Raw genomic sequence first — 17,554 nt, 5'->3', positions numbered from 1 at the left:
TAGGCCACATAGTTTAATTTTTAAAATTTCTCAATAGAAAAATCTTAATATTGTCTTGCATCATGTATGTTAATGTTTTAGGATTAATAAACTTTAAAAATAATTTTGAATAAATTAAGAGATGGAGTGGACTGTGAATTTTTTAAGCATATATAAAATGCTCTTTTTTATGCTTTCTCACTTGAAAAAATCATTAATCACCCATTGTAAAACTAAAGCTGTTGTCTCCCAAGTGAAAATAGGAAGGTCTGCTTAAGAAAGAGGTTAACTTTATTTGAGGCTTAGAAAACTGTTATATTAAGTTTTTTAGATTTTTATTGTGGTGAAATATTCCTGAAATAAAATTTATCATTTTAATTTAAGTTTTAAGCATAGTTTTGTATTTGACTTTAGAAACAGTTAAAATATAAAAGTTTTTTCTTTTTCTAACAAACTTTTTGGCATGTCAGCAAGTCTTAATTTTTAGATGAGATCATCTTTTGGTAAGCAATTTATTTTATGGAAATACCTATTTACTATTGACATAAGCCTTTAGTAATTTTTATTTTCTTATAAGGTAAAAAAAAAATTGTAACCTTTTTTATTGTAATGTTCTGTGTACATAATTGCTTATGTATATCTTGTTCTAGAATGATTTTAGGAGAACATCTTATCAACTGTAATTTGTACTTTGGCATGGATACAATGTAATTTAAACTTTTGGCAATGTTGCATCTCATTGTGATTACTCCTTTCTTAGTAGAGACAGATATTCTTTGGAAGAATTTGTATGTATTTTCTTTTACCTGTTTTATCAACAGTAGTGCTGGTTTTTGTAAATATATATTTATGTGTATATATTTTTAAAAATATGTTCTTAAGTTGTTGAGTTTGTGGTAAATGTCTATATTGATGTTTATACTTTCCATTCACTCAGTAAACATACTCTATGCCAGGTTCCACATTAAACGTTAGAGTGGCTACTAAAATGAATAAGATTCCTGTCAACAAATTCACAGTTTAATGAATGCAACCAACATATTAATAAATTATAATGGGGAGGGCTTGGGCTGGCTTCAGGAAGTTAGTGATATTTGAGTTGGATTTGACAGAATTATGAGGTACAGAGAAGGGAAAGCATACTCAGGAAAGGGAAACATAGGTTTAGAAACTTGAGGAGGTCAAAATGTTGGCTCATTTAGTCAACAGTGAGTTTACTGAGTCTACAATTTAGAAAACTGAGGAGGTTACGTAAAGATTTAATACTGTGCCCTACTTAGAGAGTTTGTATTCTTTGTGATTTAGAACAATAATGCAGCAGTATGGGTTGACTTGATGAAAGAGATGGGTGACAGGAAGACTAGTTGGGAGACTAGTGATTGTTAAGAGTTCTTTGAGAGAAATTAAAGTGCTAAGGAAGGAGTTCAACATGACAATGAGAGTTGAAGAGAGTGAGGGAAGAGAGGGAGTTGACCAAGATTTCTAATTTGGTAGGCTGGGTTGATTGTGATACTCAAGTCAGATAAGCCTGACCAGGCGGTGGCGCACTGGATAGAGCATCAGACTGGGAAGCGGAAGACCCAGGTTCGAAACTCTGGGGTCACCAGCTTGAGCAAGGGGTCACTGGCTTGAGTGTGAGACTATAGACATGACCCCATGGTCACTGGTTTGAACCCAAAGTCGCTGACTTGAGTAAGGGGTCAGTCTCTCTGCTGTAGCCCTCCAGTTAAGGCACAAAGAATTAATGCTTCTCATCACTCTCCTTTCCTGCCTATCTGTCCCTATCTGTCCCTGTCAAAAAAAAAGATATTTGAAAAATACACTTTAAAGTTAATGCATATAATCTATTTTCCTAAACAAATAAAGAGCTTAGAACCTTTAAACCTTTGTTTTGCCTTGTTTTTAATCAACTTTTATCTTGATTCCCCTCCCAAATTTAGCATTAATATTTTTATGATTTTATATAGTAAATGTTTGTTTACATTTACAACTAAATTTACTAAATTTTTCCCCCTCATAAGTACACCTTTCATCTGACTTTTTTCTAGTTCAGTTTCTTCTTCCTGAAAAGACATATTAATGAGGGTCTGACGGTTACATATCCTTTTCCTTCGATAATCTTTTCATTTCACCATTACTTTTAAATTATCTTTTAGCTAACTGCAAGAATCTAGCTGATAGTTATATCATTTCCTTCTCATCTTACTGTTGTTACTGTTGAGAAGCCTGTTTAATTTAGTCTTTGCAGGTGATCTTGTTTATCTTTGATTACTTTTAAGACTTCTTTTCCTTAGCATTCTTCAGTTTTACTGTCATGTGTTTAGGTACAGATTTATTTTTATTTATTCTTCTCAGGACTTTGCCCTGCTTCTTGAATTTGAGGATTTTTATCTTTTCATCAGATAGGGAAATTTTTCAACTTTTAACATTTTTAATACTGCCTCTCTGCCATCTCAACCTCCATTTTTCCTTAAAGTTTGTTTTTTGAGTATATATTTCATACATGGTTCTGAATATAGAATGTTTGTTATACAAATGTATTTTCCATGGCTGTTATCTGTTCTTACTTTTGAGACCTTTCTCTCTCATCTATATTTTGATCATTTCTCTCAATAAAATATTTGCTAGCAAATTCTAACTTGCCACCTGACTGTTGAATATTTCATTGCCATTAACTCTATTTTTTCATTTTTGGGGGTCTTCAGGGCTTTGTTTTCATTTCTTCTTGTTTTTCTTTCCCTGTACTTTGGGTTTTTTTCCCAGTATATTTCTTTTTGTTATATCTTTAAAAGGTAATATTTAAAATTCTAAAGATTGTTTACAGTAGCTGAAGTTCTTGGTGTTATAATCCTGTTGTGTTTTAATCTTTTTTTTTTTTTTACAGAGATAGAGAGAGGGATAGACAGGGACAGACAGACAGGAACGGAGAGAGATGAGAAGCATCAATCATTAGTTTTTCATTGTGCATTGCGATACCTTAGTTGTTCATTGATTGATTGCTCCCTTATATGTGCCTTGACTGTGGGCCTTCAGCAGACCGAGTAACCCCTTACTCGAGCCACCGACCTTGGGTCCAAGCTGGTGAGCTTTTGCTCAAACCAGAGGAGCCTGCACTCAAGCTGGTGACCTCGGGGTCTCAAACCTGGGTCCTCGGCATCCCAGTCCGATGCTCCATCCACTGCGTCACTGCCTGGTCAGGCTGTGTTTTAATCTTTATGCTACTGAAGGGCCATTCATTTCTTTGTCACTTTTTAGTTTTAGATCTGTGAGCTCATCTTTTGTGGGTCTTCATAGGTTTTGATGTTTGGGTCAGCCTTCATTATGGGAGTGCCCTCCCCAAGTGGTTTTGAGTTGTCCGCCAGGCTCGGTGTTAATAGCTAGGAGTAATTTTATGTTAATCTCTTGTGTGTGCATATGTTTGTAATTGTTTGAGGGGAGAGGGGAGAAGAGAGAGGCAGTTCTCCGAGTATTCCTGGGTCATAAATTTGGAATCCTAACCAGTATATAAGTATATACTCAGGGTTTCAGAACTAACATACTTGAAGCTAATTTATGTTCTTTTTATAAATATATTTATAACACTGCAAAAAATACATGAACTATAAATAAATGTACAGTTCCATGAAGTATCACACAATGAAGTCCCAATCAGTTGCTTCTCAGAGCAGGCAATAGAGCTAGCGTCCAGAAGCCATCTCACTGCACCTCCTAATTTCTTTTCCACTCTTCTCCCCAAAGGTAATCAACGTTTTGACCTTAAGACATATAGAGTAGTTTGCCTGTCTAAACTTTATGTGGAATCAGACTGAATGTATTTTGTGTCTAGCTTCTTTATACTTCTAAAGCTCATCATGTTGTATAATTGTATTTATAGATTTAAAAAAACTGTTAAACAGTGATTACTGGGTGAATGTACTGCAACTTATCCTTTATTCTGTTAGAGGACATATGGATTACTTTTAGCTTTATGCTATTAATGCTGCTGTGAGCCAGGGAGTCACATAGAGCACATGTGAACATTTCAGTGTTTATATACTTTGAATTGAAGCTACTTTGTCACAGGGTATGCATATATTCCTCTTGGGTATGCCACAGTTTTCCAAAGTGTTATAACAATTTGTAGTCCCACCAGCAGTGTATGCGCATTCCTGTGTTTCACATCATCACCAAAACTTGTTTATATCTCATTGTAGTTTCATTTTACATTTCCTCAGTGTCCAGTAAAACAGAACACCTGGTTATATGCCTATTGGCTATTTGGGCATCTTTTTGAAATATCTATTCAAATGCTTCCACCCCTTTTTTTAAGTGAGAGGAGATAGACTTCCACATGTACCCCAACCTGGATCCACCCAGCAACCCCGTGTGTGGCCCATGCTCAAACCAACCGAGCTATCCTCAGCACCTGGGGCTGTTGCTCAAACCAGTGGAGATACTGGCTGTAGGAGGGGAAGAGGGGGAGAGAGAGAGCAGCAGATGGCCGCTTTTCTCATATGTGCCCTGACCAGGGATCAAACCCAGAACATTCGCGCACCAGGCCAATACTCCATGCACTGAGCCAACTGGTCAGGGCCTCTTCCCCCTTTTTAAAATGGGCAGTCTTGCAGTCTTTTTCTTACATGTTTAAAGTCTGTGTTTTGGATATGAACCCTACCTAAGTCATTTATGTGTATTATAGGTGTTTTTCACTTTGTGACTTCTCTTTTCACTCTTAATGGTGCCTGTTAAAGAAGAGAAGTTCTTTTCTCTTATGGGTAGTACTGTTTGTGTCCTGCTTAAGAAAATTTTTCTTATTCAAAGTTATGAAAATTTTCTCCTATATTAACTAATCTAGAAGATTTGTTTTTGCTTTGACATGTAGATCTATATTCCAACTGGAATTTATTCTTGGGTATGGTATGAAGTAGGGGACAAGTTTAATTTTGTTATTTTCTTAAATGTGGGTATCTAGTTGACCTAGCATTATTTTTTGAACCATACCATCTTTCCCTTTTCACCTTTTAATGAATCAGTTGTCTGTACGTGCATGGGTCTTTTTTGTACTGTTTCTTCTATTGGTTTATTTGCCTACACGGGACTTTGAAGAAAAAAAAATTACTGATATCATTCTTAACTAAAATGGTAACTTGTCTTCTTCTTTACCCTCAAAATATATATATTAGTGTCCATTGTTAGCAACTTTAAGATTAGTGGGGGAAAACAGGCCATATGTCTGTTTTTTAAAGTTTTTCTTTGTTTTTAATTTTTTTGGACAGAAACAGAGAAAGGGACAGATAGAGACAGACAAACAGGAAGGGAGAGAGATGAGAAGCATCAGTTCTTTGCAGCTCCTTAGGGTGTTCAGTGATTGCTTTCTCATGTGTGCTTTAATGGGCGGGGGCTACAGCAGAGCAAGTGACCCCTTGCTCAAGCCAGCAACCTTGGACTCAAGCCAGCCACCTTGGACTCAAGCCAGCCACCATGGGGTCATGTCTATGATCCCACGCTCAAGCCAGCAACCCCTCGCTCAAGCTGGTGAGCCTCCACTCAAGCCGGATGAACCCACACTCAAGCTGGCACTGGCAACCTCGGGGTTTCGAACCTGGGTCCTCCGCATCCCAGTCTGACTCTCTATCTGCTGTGCCACCACCTGGCCAGGCAGTTTTTACTTTTTAAAATAGCGCTCTTATTTTGTTCAAATACTGTCTAACACAGTCGTGTAATCGAAATTGCAAAATTGGTTTGTGGGTAAGACTCAGCTTTGTAAGATGCTAGTCCATTTTCTACTGATAGTTTTAATAATTTTACTTGTCTACTGAAATCCAAAGTTCTTCTGGGTATATTCATGCATATTTACCTTAAGGTAACTAATAATATTAGTAATAGGTGCCAGAGTTCTAATTAGGTCTGATATAATGGCTTGTATTGATAGTCCATCATGTCAGTCACTTGTATTTCTTCTGTGAATTGCCTAGTCATGTCCTATTTTCTTTCTTGTAACCATGAGGTTCCTTGTATATTTCATCATCAATACTTTCTTGTTTGTGTATTTTCTTACAGTTTTGCCTTTCATCTGAGTATCTGTTGTCTGTAGTGAGGCCTTTATAAAGTGAAATTTGCTGGTCTTTTAGTTTTTGGATTTGTTTGCCTTGAAAAGGCTTTTCATATCAAGATTAAACATTTTGAAAAAATACTGTCTTTTAGTGCTTTTGATCTTTAAAAAAAAAAAACTTAAAACTTTAATTCACCTAGAATTAATGTTAGTGTATACAAGACAATCTTTTTTTTCTGATATAACTAGCTGATTTTCCCACCATTACTTACTAGATAGTTCATCTCTTGAAACCCAGAGATTTCAAATGCCACATTTGTTAAATTTAAATATGCCATATGTACTTGGCTTTGCAAGTTATTTGCTATTTTTAAAAAATTGGTTTCCTTCGATATTCATATACCTGAGAGGTCTTAGATAAGTCTAACTGTAAATCCTTCATTCATTGACTAACTTTAGATTAGAAGCCAGTCTTTATGACTTGTCCTAGGAGGTTTTTAAATATTAGAGCTTATAGATAATAATATATTATTGTTGATGTGACTTGGATATTTAATATCTAGCACAGTGTGGCACAATGTAGGTGATGAATACATTAATTCAATTATTATAGGAAATAATCGCATACTAAGTGCATGCTATGAAGATACAAGGCTGGGAGGAGGGCAGGATCCTCCTTTAACTCATGAGAGTGACCTGTGTGTGATGTGAAAAGGATTACAGAGTTAGAGAACATCTTGCATGTCTTTTTTATGCTGAGGATGAAAATCTAAACCTTTTCTCAGTAGTCTCAAGTTCAGACAAAGATTTTGTTATTGTGGTGAATGTTTGCTCACACTTCTATTATTTCAATAGAACCAACTGTGAGAGCAGAGCTGATGGAACAGGTGCCTCATATTGCATTGTTTTGTCAAGAAAACCGGCCTTCAATCCCATATGCTTTCTCCAAATACTTACTACCCATTGTGGTTAGATATCTCGCAGATCAGAATAATCAGGTAAGAATGCCATATACGTGTTTTTAATGGAAATTTATATAAGATAATATATGTAGAATGGCCAAACCTAGGTGGTCTCATTTGAATCTCTTTCTCCTGTTTGATGTTGGTATTGTATATTTCAAACAGCTATTTTTCTTAGACAAGATATGTTGAGAGTTTGGCAATTCTCGGAGGTTTCCTTAATGCCGTTATATACAATGCCTTGTAGCTGCATCCTTACTTGGCTCCTTCATAGGGGTCCTTCAAACAGTTTCTTTGGTGAGACATTTTGCAAGATGGATTTTTTGTTCCACTTTTGTTATTACGCAATCCGTCAGGTTTTATCTTTGCAATACTTGAAAATAGCCACAAATTTTTATTTGCATGGTTTTACCAGTTGAGATGATAAGTCTTTAGTTGTATGAAATTCAAGTGATAGAGCCTGACCAGGTGGTGGCACAGTGGATAGAGCATCAGACTGGGACACAGGGGTCCCAGGTTCAAAACCCCAAGGTCACAGGCTTGAGCACAATATCATCCAGCTTGCCTGAGCATAGGATCATAGACATGGCCCCATGGTCGCTAGCTTGAAGCCCAAGGTTGCTGACTTGAGCAAGTGGTTACTTGCTCTGCTGTAGCCCCCGGTCAAGGCACATACGAGAAAGCCATCATTGAACGACAAAGGTACCACCATGAAGAATTGATGCTTATCTCTCTCCCTGCCTGTCTGTTTGTCCCTGTCTGTCCCTCTCTCTGACTCTCTTTGTCAAAAAAAAGAGTCAAGTGATAAGAGTTTTGCTATATATCATTTATGTACTTTGTACTGTTAATTTTTTCCTAGGTAAGAAAAACAAGCCAGGCAGCTTTGTTGGCTCTGCTGGAGCAAGAGTTGATTGAACGATTTGATGTGGAGACCAAAGTGTGCCCCGTCCTCATAGAGCTGACTGCCCCAGATAGCAATGACGATGTGAAAACAGAAGCTGTGGCTGTAAGTAGAATGTCATTTTTCAATTTAGGTAGTAATTAGTCACTATTGACTAATAGGAGGTGCTCAATAAATATGCTACATTATGTGCTATAGGATTTATATGTATTAGGTGTCAAAGTAGCCACAAATTAAATGAATTTGAAATAGAATGACTGGCTAGAAAGAGACATATGCATATAAGGGAAAAGGTGCATTTTCTGTGGGCCCGCTGTTGTGCCAGGCAACTGGAAATTAGATGGCTCTGTCACTGGACTTTAAATTTTTTTTTTTTTTTTTTTTCATTTTAGAGAGGAGAGGGAGAGAGAGAGGAGAGACAGAGAGAGAGAAGGGGGAGGAGCTGGAAGCATCAACTCCCATATGTGCCTTGGCCAGGCAAGCTCAGGGTTTTTTTTGTTTTTTTTTTTTGCATTTTTCTGAAGCTGGAAACAGGGAGAGACAGTCAGACAGACTCCCGCATGCGCCCGACCGGGATCCACCCGGCACGCCCATCAGGGGGCGACGCTCTGCCCACCAGGGGGCGATGCTCTGCCCATCCTGGGCGTCGCCATGTTGCGACCAGAGCCACTCTAGCGTCTGAGGCAGAGGCCACAGAGCCAACCCCAGCGCCCGGGCCATTTTTGCTCCAATGGAGCCTTGGCTGCGGGAGGGGAAGAGAGAGACAGAGAGGAAGGTGCGGCGGAGGGGTGGAGAAGCAAATGGGCGCTTCTCCTATGTGCCCTGCCCGGAAATCGAACCCGGGTCCTCCGCACACTAGGCCGACGCTCTACCGCTGAGCCAACCGGCTAGGGCAAGCTCAGGGTTTTGAACCGGCGACCTCAGCATTTCCAGGTCGACGCTTTATCCACTGCGCCACCACAGGTCAGGCTCTGTCACTGGACTTTAAAAAGCAAAATGTACAGCATGAAAGTACATAAGTGTACATTTTATTATTTTGTCAAAATGGAAAAATAAGATGGGAGAAATAACCAGTGCAGTTAAAACCAACTGTATTGAATGAAGAAACATCTGAACCCTTTTACTTTTATTGAACACTTTTCTAGGCATTAGCAGTGTAGGAAAGAATAGTAATACTTGGCTCCTGTCCTCGAGAGTATGGTCTTTGGGGGAAGGATAGACCAGCAAGTAATTTTACTATGATATGATGTATGATATAAATTATTATTAATGATAAACAGATTAATTCATTATGCACATAATAAAGTCAAGTATACTTGTAAGTTTTCTGGGTTTTATTTTCTTAACACGGTCGGCAAATATTTTGGTAGAGGGCCATCAAAAATAGGGCATGAAGACTGACTGGTGGCGGTGCAGTAGATAAATCTATGACTCAAAGTGCTGAGGTGTCCCAGTTCAAGACCCAAAGTCACCAGCTGGAGCCAGGGCTGCCAAGGTATCTGGCTGGAGCCTGGGATTGCCAGGGTATCTGGCTGGAGCCCAGGGTCACCAGCTTGAACTCAGGGTTGCTTGCTCTATTATGAGGTTGCCCACTTGAGCCTGCGGTTGCCAGTTCAGTTCCCAGTCAAGGCACGTATGAGAAGCAGTCAGTGGATGCACAACTACATGGAGCAATGAATTGGTGCCCCCCCCTCTCCCCCCTCACCTCGCCCACTCTTCCTCCCCTCACTTCCTCTATATAAAAATAAATAAATAAATAAATAAATAAATAGAACATAAATTAGAATATATAGTAGTATCTGTTGCAGTTTACATCTATGATTTCTGAGTTCAGATGGTAATAAGAATCTGAAAATAAATTAGAAAACTGATAAATCCATCTGAAAATTTACTTGAATCTGTTTGGATAGTGAGAGTGTACTATTTAAACCTAAAATAATATAATTGCATCTTTGTTGATATGAAAAAAATCAAACCAAAATTTTATAGTACTTTTGAATCATTAATAGGATGAATTTGTCATCTTTCTAGTCCATTTCCCTTGGAAATTCCTTGATTTCATTATTTTATTTTCATATACTCAGGTACCAGTTAATGATATGTTTAGATATTTTTTCTGGTAATACCACTTTTACTGAAGTGAAATTCACATAATAAAAAATGAACCATTTAAAGTGTATAGTTAAGTAACATTCAGTATTTTCACAATGTTGTGCCACCACCACCTCTGTCAAGTTCTAAAACAGATTTTATTTCTTTTTTTAATTTTACAGGTTCCTAGTTAAGAGAAGTTAGTTTTGGCATCACTTGGTTTATTACTGAGCAGAGTTTAACACTGATGAGATTTAACACTGCTAAAGCATTATAATTATAGTGAAAAGACTGTATCCAGTGCTAGTGTGAAACCTGTGATCTCCTACATTGATTTATGCTTACTTTGTCATGTTTTGCAATCCCAGGATCCCCGGTTGTTTTCTATCTGTGGAATAATTCTAGTAAATTTAATTATGATAGGTCAGTGATATAGTATAACTTTGGGTCTTTAACTGAGGGCTTGGAAATTCTTAGAAACAGTAAGGAATCGAAAAGCAACTGGCTTTGGGCAAGGTAGGTGGTCTACCTAGTTCTAAGGAATCTGGGATTTTGATAGGGATTGTGTTGAATCTATAGATCAATTAGGGAATAATTGCCAGCTTGACAACTCATGGTAGCTCTCTCCATTTACTTAGGGCTTTTATTCATCTCATCAGTGTTTTGTACTTTTAGTAGACATCATGTATGTATTTTGTTAGATTTCATGGTTTTTAACAGTTATGAGTAACTGTTTTTAAATGTTTCCATTTGTTCATTGCAGATTTATAGAAACACATTTGATTTTTGTATTCTGACACATGTCCTGCAAACTTCCTAAGCTCACTTGTTGTGGTGGCTTCTTTATAGATGCCTTGGGATTTTCTATGCAGACAATCATGTCATATATGAGTAGAGCTTTTTTTCTTATCTCTACGCCTTTAACTTTTCATATTTGCATGGCTGAGAGTGGATGGAATAGATAAATGATGACAAATCACCAGATTTCTTTCTATACCAACAGTGGGGGAAATTTACTTCAATAACATTGGACTAGTTATCAAACAGTTTGTCCTCATTTTGCCTGGAACTGTGTTTACTGAACTGTGCATATCAGCACTGTGTCCTTGCCTTCCTGGGAACCAAGCTGGTTCCGGTATGCACAGCTTTCATTTAAAACAGGACTTCGTAAGGCAGTACGGGAAGGACTGCCTCCTGGTAGTCTTTTCTTAGCAGTGCAGATATTCTAAACCCAGATCCTTCTTATGAATAATCTTTTCCTTTAAACAGTCAACATTTATTGTTTTACTGAGAGGATGTAGGTGGTTTTGCTTTTAAAGTTGTCAGGTAAAATGATTGATAAGATTGAAACTGTAGACAGGAAATTTTAAGGATTTTCTCTGTAATTATTGATTGATTTTATTGGTAGTAGTTAATATCTATTTTTCTGTCTTCAACTTAAATAAGATGAATGTTTTATTAATGTTTTGTACTGATGCCATGTCCTATTTTACATGTACTTAAATTATATACTTGTAATAAACTAGCAAACTTTAATTGGAAAAGTCTTGTTTGAAGATATTTTCACTGTGTTTTTGTTCATATTTATTTTAGATAATGTGCAAAATGGCTCCCATGGTGGGGAAGGATATTACAGAGCGTCTTATCCTCCCTAGATTTTGTGAGATGTGCTGTGATTGCAGAATGTTTCACGTTCGAAAGGTATTTGTTAGTCATTTTTGTTTGTTCAAGAGGACATGGTTCTAGTGGTTACTATGTATATTGATATATGAAATTTAAATGATTATTTTTAAAGACCTTCATGGGTAATATTTTGAAATGTCAGTGGTGCTTTTGTTGTCAGGTTTGCGCTGCCAATTTTGGAGATATTTGCAGTGTGGTTGGCCAGCAAGCTACTGAGGAAATGCTGGTAAGTATCATAGAAATGCAGGAGTAAGCAATGCATTACAAACAGCACATAAAGTTTAAAAGGTATATATTTACTCCTAGATTTTATTAACAGTTTCACAAGTGCAAACCAGAAAGATAATAGGACTTTAAGAATAGGCCCTGGCCGGTTGGCTCAGTGGTATAGAGTGTCAGCCCAGCATGTGAATGTCCCGGCTTTGATTCCTGGTCAGGGAACACAGGAGAGGTGACCATCTGCTTCCCTACCCCTCTGCCTTCCCCTTCTTTTTCTCTTTCTTTCTTCCCCTTCTGCAGCCATGGCTCGATTGGTTCGAGAGCACATCAGCCCTGGTGCTGAGGATGGCTCCATGAAGCCTCTGCCTTAGGTGCTAAAAATGGCTCGATTGCAAACATTACCCCAGAGATGGGGGTTGCCGGGGGATCTCAGTTGGTGCACATGCGAGAGTCTGTCTCTCAATCTCCCCTCCTGTCACTTGAAAAAGAAGGGGGGGGAAAGTAAATTTCTGTAATCTGAACTGTGTTTTTGATAGTTTGTTAATAATGCAAATATGTGTAAGAACCATGGATCAATTTTTATTTTTACTTATTATTATTTTTTTTTTAGAGAGAGAGAGAGGGACAGACAGGAAGTGAGATGAGAAGCATTAACTCATAATTGCAGCACCTTAGTTCATTGATTGCTTTCTCATATGTGCCTTGACCCCGGGGGGGACTTCAGCTGAACCAGTGACCCCTTGCTCAAGCCAGCAACCTTTGGGCACAAGCCAGCAACCCGTGGGGTCATGTTTATGATCCTACTCTCAAGCTGGTGAGCCCACACTTAAGCTGATGACCTTGGGGTTTCAAACTTGGGTCTGCAGCATTCCAGGTTGGCACTCTATATCCACTGCTCTACCACTTGGTCAGGCACCACTGATCAATTTTTACATTCCTATTCTTATTAAACAAATCAATTCTTATTTATTCAAATTAATATTTATTAACCCTCAAGTCTTTTAGTGACAAATCCACAGCAGGTTATTTTTAAATGGTTAGTTCATAGACTATATATGCTTAATGTTCCATAACATACTTTAAGAGTTTCCAAATCATCTATTATACAAAGTAAGTTTAGATATAAGCTCTTGGATAATAACATTTAAGCTGTATTTGTTGGGAGTGTTTTGCTTTATCTTAGCCAGTGATATTGTGAGTTAGATGTAGCTTATTTAAAAATTACTGAGTATTAATACTAAACAGGCCTTCTGAATTTTGTTACAATCTAAATACTTTAAAACACTGTAAGAGTAGAAAATGAAATTAACTACATGCATATTTGAAACGTACTATGAGTTTGGTTCCAGACCACCACAATAAAGTAAATATCACAATAAAAAGAGTCACGTGAATTTTTTGGTTTCCCACTGCTTATAAAAGTTATATTTGTATTATCCTATAATCTAGTAAATGTGCAATAGCACTTACTATTGTACCAATTGTACAATCAATGTACATATCTTAATTAAAAATACTTTATTGCTGGCCCTGGCCGGCTAGCTCAGTGGTAGAGCGTCAGCCTGGCGTGTGGAGGTCCCTGGTTCGATTCCCTACAAGGGCACACAGGAGAAGCGCCCATCTGCTTCTTCACCCTTCCCCCTCTCCTTTCTCTCTGTCTCCCCCTCCCACAGCCAAGGCTCTATTGGAGCAAAGTTGGCCCGAGCGCTGAGGATGGCTCCATGGCCTCCATCTCAGGCACTAGAATGTCTCCGGCTGGAATGAAACAATGCCCCAGATGGGCAGAGCATCGCCCCCTATTGGGCATGCCAGGTGGATCCCGGTTGGGCCCTTGCAGGAGTCTGTCTCTCTGCCTCCCTGCTACTGACTTCAGAAAAATACACACACACAAAATAATAATAAAAAAAATACTTTATTGCTAAAAAATGCTAACCATCATCTGAGCCTGTTGGAAAAATGGCACTGATAGACTTGCTTGATACAGGGTTGTCACAAACCTTCAATTTGTAAAAAATGCAGTGTGTGACTCATAGTGAAGCAAAGAACAGTGAAGCGTGGTATGCCTGTACTGAAACTGTTTGTCTGCCTAACAAAACACTATTCTTGCCCAGCTGCCCAGGTTTTTCCAGCTTTGTTCTGATAATGTATGGGGAGTCCGGAAAGCGTGTGCTGAGTGCTTCATGGCGGTTTCATGTGCAACATGTCAGGAAATCCGACGGACTAAATTATCAGCACTATTTATTAATTTGATCAGTGATCCTTCACGTTGGGTAGGATTTTGTTTAATGATCATTTTTGTAAAATACGTAATAATATTTTATAGCAAACATTTGGATTTTATAATTTAAGATATAATTTATAATTTAAGGAATGTTATTAATACTTCTAGGAGTAGACAATAGATAACTGTACTGTTTTTATTAAACAGGACAAACTTTCTGTTAAAATACAAAACAGGTCCACTCCACTGCTATGATTTTGTGTATTGGTTTTCAGATTTTAAACTAACCTTCATCTCTGGAATGTCTCACTTGGTCCTAGTGTAGTAGTTCTTTATATGTTGCTGGATTCTGCTAGTTTGTTAAGGATTTTTATATTCATAAATGAGGGTAATGGTAGTTTCCTTTGATGGCTTTTTCATCATTTTGCTTAGCAGGCTAATAATGACATCAAAAAACAAGTTGGGAAGTGTTCCCTACTCCTCTACATTTTGGGAGTATTTGTAAAGAGTTGGTAGTAATTCTCTCTTAAATGTTTAGTAGATAGAATTCAGCAGTGAAGCCATTGGGCCTGGACTTTTCTTTGTGGGTCTAGTCTTTTTTATCTCTAATTTAATCTCTTCACTTGTTATAGGTTTATCCAGATTGTCTACTTCTTCCAAATATTTTGTCTTCTCTCTCTTCTCCTTCTGGTGTTCCTATTACACATACAGTTTGTTGGTGTGCTTAAATGGTGTCCCACATTCTGAGGTTGTGTTTATTTTTCCTCTTACTCCCTTGTTCTGTTTTTTGTCTTGTATAAGTTACATGATCTGCCTTGTAGTCACTATTTTTTCTGTCAGTTCAGATCTATTGTTGAATTTATATAGTGAGTTTTATTTTAATTATTGTACTTTTCAACTCCACAATTTCCATTTGGTTCTTTTTTTAAATTTCTTTCTCTTTATTAGTCTTTATTTGGTCCAACATCTTACTTTTCTCACACATTGTCCCCGTTACCTAATTTTCCTCCCAAGGTATTCTTCTGTTTCGTGTCATGACTTGTAATTTTTTGTGAGGTGATATATTATAGCAAATTCAGGTATTGGTACCCTTCTCTGGGGCTTGGAATTGTTATTTGTTTAGTGACTGGTGAACTACTTTCGTGGATTCTCATTTCCCCTCTTCGGGCAGAGCTTTGAGTATTCCCACAGTCACCTTGGGATGAGAGCATTTTGGTAGGAGTGGGAAGTTCACCAGCTTGAGGTTCTCTTGGCTGATGTCTTCTGACCTCATGAGCTGGGGTATGGGCTGTTGGGACGTCAGAATTATTTGAAAGCAGTGTCCCAGATAAAGTCCCTATTCCACTAATGGGCCTTAGGTGGAGGAAAGGAGCCCTCACCATTCCACTGCACTTGCCCAGGACCCAATCCCAGCAACGGATAGCTAAGGGCTGGGCAAGAAATGCTGCAACCCTTCAGCTGGGAGCTGGGGGCCCCGGGTCCTCTGTTCTTGGCTATAGCAGTCTCAGTGCAAGCTCTGCCACCCAGAGCTCAGCTGGTCTTGTTTCAGATACCACAAACTCTCAAAAATATTTTACTCAATTTTTTTTTGCATTTTCTTGATTCCTTAATTTGTTGTTTGCCCTTAGGACCTTTTCGAGAGGTACTAAATAGTGGATTTTCCCTCCATTTCATTGGGGAGTGTGGGTCAGTGGAGCTTCTTATGCTGTGATGTCAGAAGTTGGTCTCAGAATCTCACCACATTCATTTTCAAAACAAAATCTACATAGAGGAAAAGACAGTTAAGCCTCAGTACTATTTTTATGTTTTTATATTATAAGATTATTAGAAAAGACTATGTAGCTTATTTGAAGTTTTCATTTTGAAATTTTAACTACTTTGTCATTGTTTTGGCTGGAGCAACTTGCAGTATTTCCTTTTAATTTGGGAATAGGTTTATCTTAAAATGAAGGATTCCTTACATTTCAGTTGTTTGAGGTATATTTAAACTGTACCTATTTGAGACAGGCTCAGAGTTTTGACAATATGCAGAGTAGTCTAAACTCACGTAAATTGTAAACGTTACCCTTTATGCTTTTATGGAAGTATAAAGAGGAAAAGTCTGTAAGTCATACACACTATTCCTTTTGCTATCCTGCATATTATTCTAGTCTTTTTTGTTTTAAATAAGTTGAATCATTTTGTCACTGCTACTCCGAGCAGGAAATACCAATAATAGGAATACTTGACATGTATTTGCCTTTGTAAAATTTATACTTAGCGTGTAATCCTCATTTTAAGACTTGGAAAAGGCATTGTTACACCCGAAAGGTGTATAATCTCATTTTGGCAAAATTGGTTTATAGTTTTTCCCATGATACTTGCTTTTGTCAGATTGTTCCCATCCTTCTGCTTCCTCCCATAAAACCTCTCTCCTTTCTAAATGTTTGTGTTTTTTAATCTTGATTACACACATAATGCAGGAACACAATAGGAAATGAGTTTATATAGCCTTTTCAGCTCTCCTACTTGAGACATTCATTGATAATAATTTTTGTGAAATATATTTTATTTAAATCAGTATTATATTTCTAATGAGTGTGTGTGTAGTTTCATACATGTGTGTTTTTCATACATTTCATAAGTGTGTTTTGCTTCCTTATAGTGAATGAATTGCAGTCTTTCCTACCTAAAAACATTAAATAAATCCATTTTGTGGACTTTATTAATGTTTTCTGTTTGGCATCTTGATTTTATTCATTCTTTGGCTCCTGAAACACAACAGAACTTTCTTTAGTTTTGTTCCATGTAATTAAGTGTTTTATAAGATCTTGTTCATGTACTCATGGTTTCAGTATTCAAGCCAGGCTAAAAAATATTGAAAGTAAAAAAAAAAAAAGTTTATAAAAAACTTTAAATTCTAGCTGAAGATTGATTTGTAGTTCTGAATCTGGGTTTCTTTTAGAAAAACTTTATTTTACACATTCATTTGGTGTATGGAAAGTAGATTATTAATAATCTCTTATTTTTATGTTTTATGACTTCTTTTCGTCCTAGGTTCGCCAAGCAGCTTTTCAATCTCTGGGACCTTTCATATCTACTTTTGCTAATCCATCTAGCTCAGGCCAATATTTTAAAGAAGAAAGCAAAAGTGCAGAAGATACATCAGTACAGGACAAAAATAGGTATAATTTTTTTAAGTTGGCTTTCCAGTTCTACTGCATGGGAATATTTTATTTCTATTTCACTATTTTGTAATAAGTGTTCCTTTTGTAGAGTTTACTGTTTCTCTTGATTATATAACTTGGCAAATATTTTTATAATTCTATTTTAAATACATTTATTAAATGTTGCTTTGGTTGTATATTGAATGGGGAGATAGAGATGCATGAGAGACACTTAGCTTGGTAACAGCACATAGGAAACTACAAACCATAGATTCAACAGTAGTTTGGAATAAGTTTACATAATAAATTATCTACTAAACT

The 17,554-nt window shown here is 37.2% G+C and overlaps 2 protein-coding genes across 10 annotated transcripts in view; one reads left to right on the top strand and one right to left on the bottom strand.

Moving 5' to 3' along the window:
• The window catches only part of RALBP1 (ralA binding protein 1), a 167,495-nt gene that overhangs the window by 32,873 nt on the left and 117,068 nt on the right, over positions 1 to 17,554 (bottom strand). The window lies entirely within an intron of this gene.
• PPP4R1 (protein phosphatase 4 regulatory subunit 1) overlaps positions 1 to 17,554 on the top strand; it is an 81,003-nt gene that overhangs the window by 28,903 nt on the left and 34,546 nt on the right. For all 5 annotated transcript variants that reach the window (XM_066246960.1, XM_066246962.1, XM_066246958.1 and 2 more), the window contains 6 exons: positions 6,866 to 7,008; positions 7,832 to 7,978; positions 11,558 to 11,665; positions 11,808 to 11,873; positions 13,978 to 14,136; positions 17,124 to 17,251. In XM_066246960.1, coding sequence (XP_066103057.1) covers positions 6,866 to 7,008; positions 7,832 to 7,978; positions 11,558 to 11,665; positions 11,808 to 11,873; positions 13,978 to 14,136; positions 17,124 to 17,251 — 751 coding nt within the window. The remainder of the gene's footprint in view (positions 1 to 6,865; positions 7,009 to 7,831; positions 7,979 to 11,557; positions 11,666 to 11,807; positions 11,874 to 13,977; positions 14,137 to 17,123; positions 17,252 to 17,554) is intronic.

The sequence above is a fragment of the Saccopteryx bilineata genome, chromosome 11 (genome assembly GCF_036850765.1).
Source record: "Saccopteryx bilineata isolate mSacBil1 chromosome 11, mSacBil1_pri_phased_curated, whole genome shotgun sequence".
Taxonomy (NCBI): Eukaryota; Metazoa; Chordata; class Mammalia; order Chiroptera; family Emballonuridae; genus Saccopteryx; species Saccopteryx bilineata.
The sequence above is the reverse complement of the archived record's forward strand: the minus strand, read 5'-3'. Positions and strand labels throughout refer to the sequence as shown.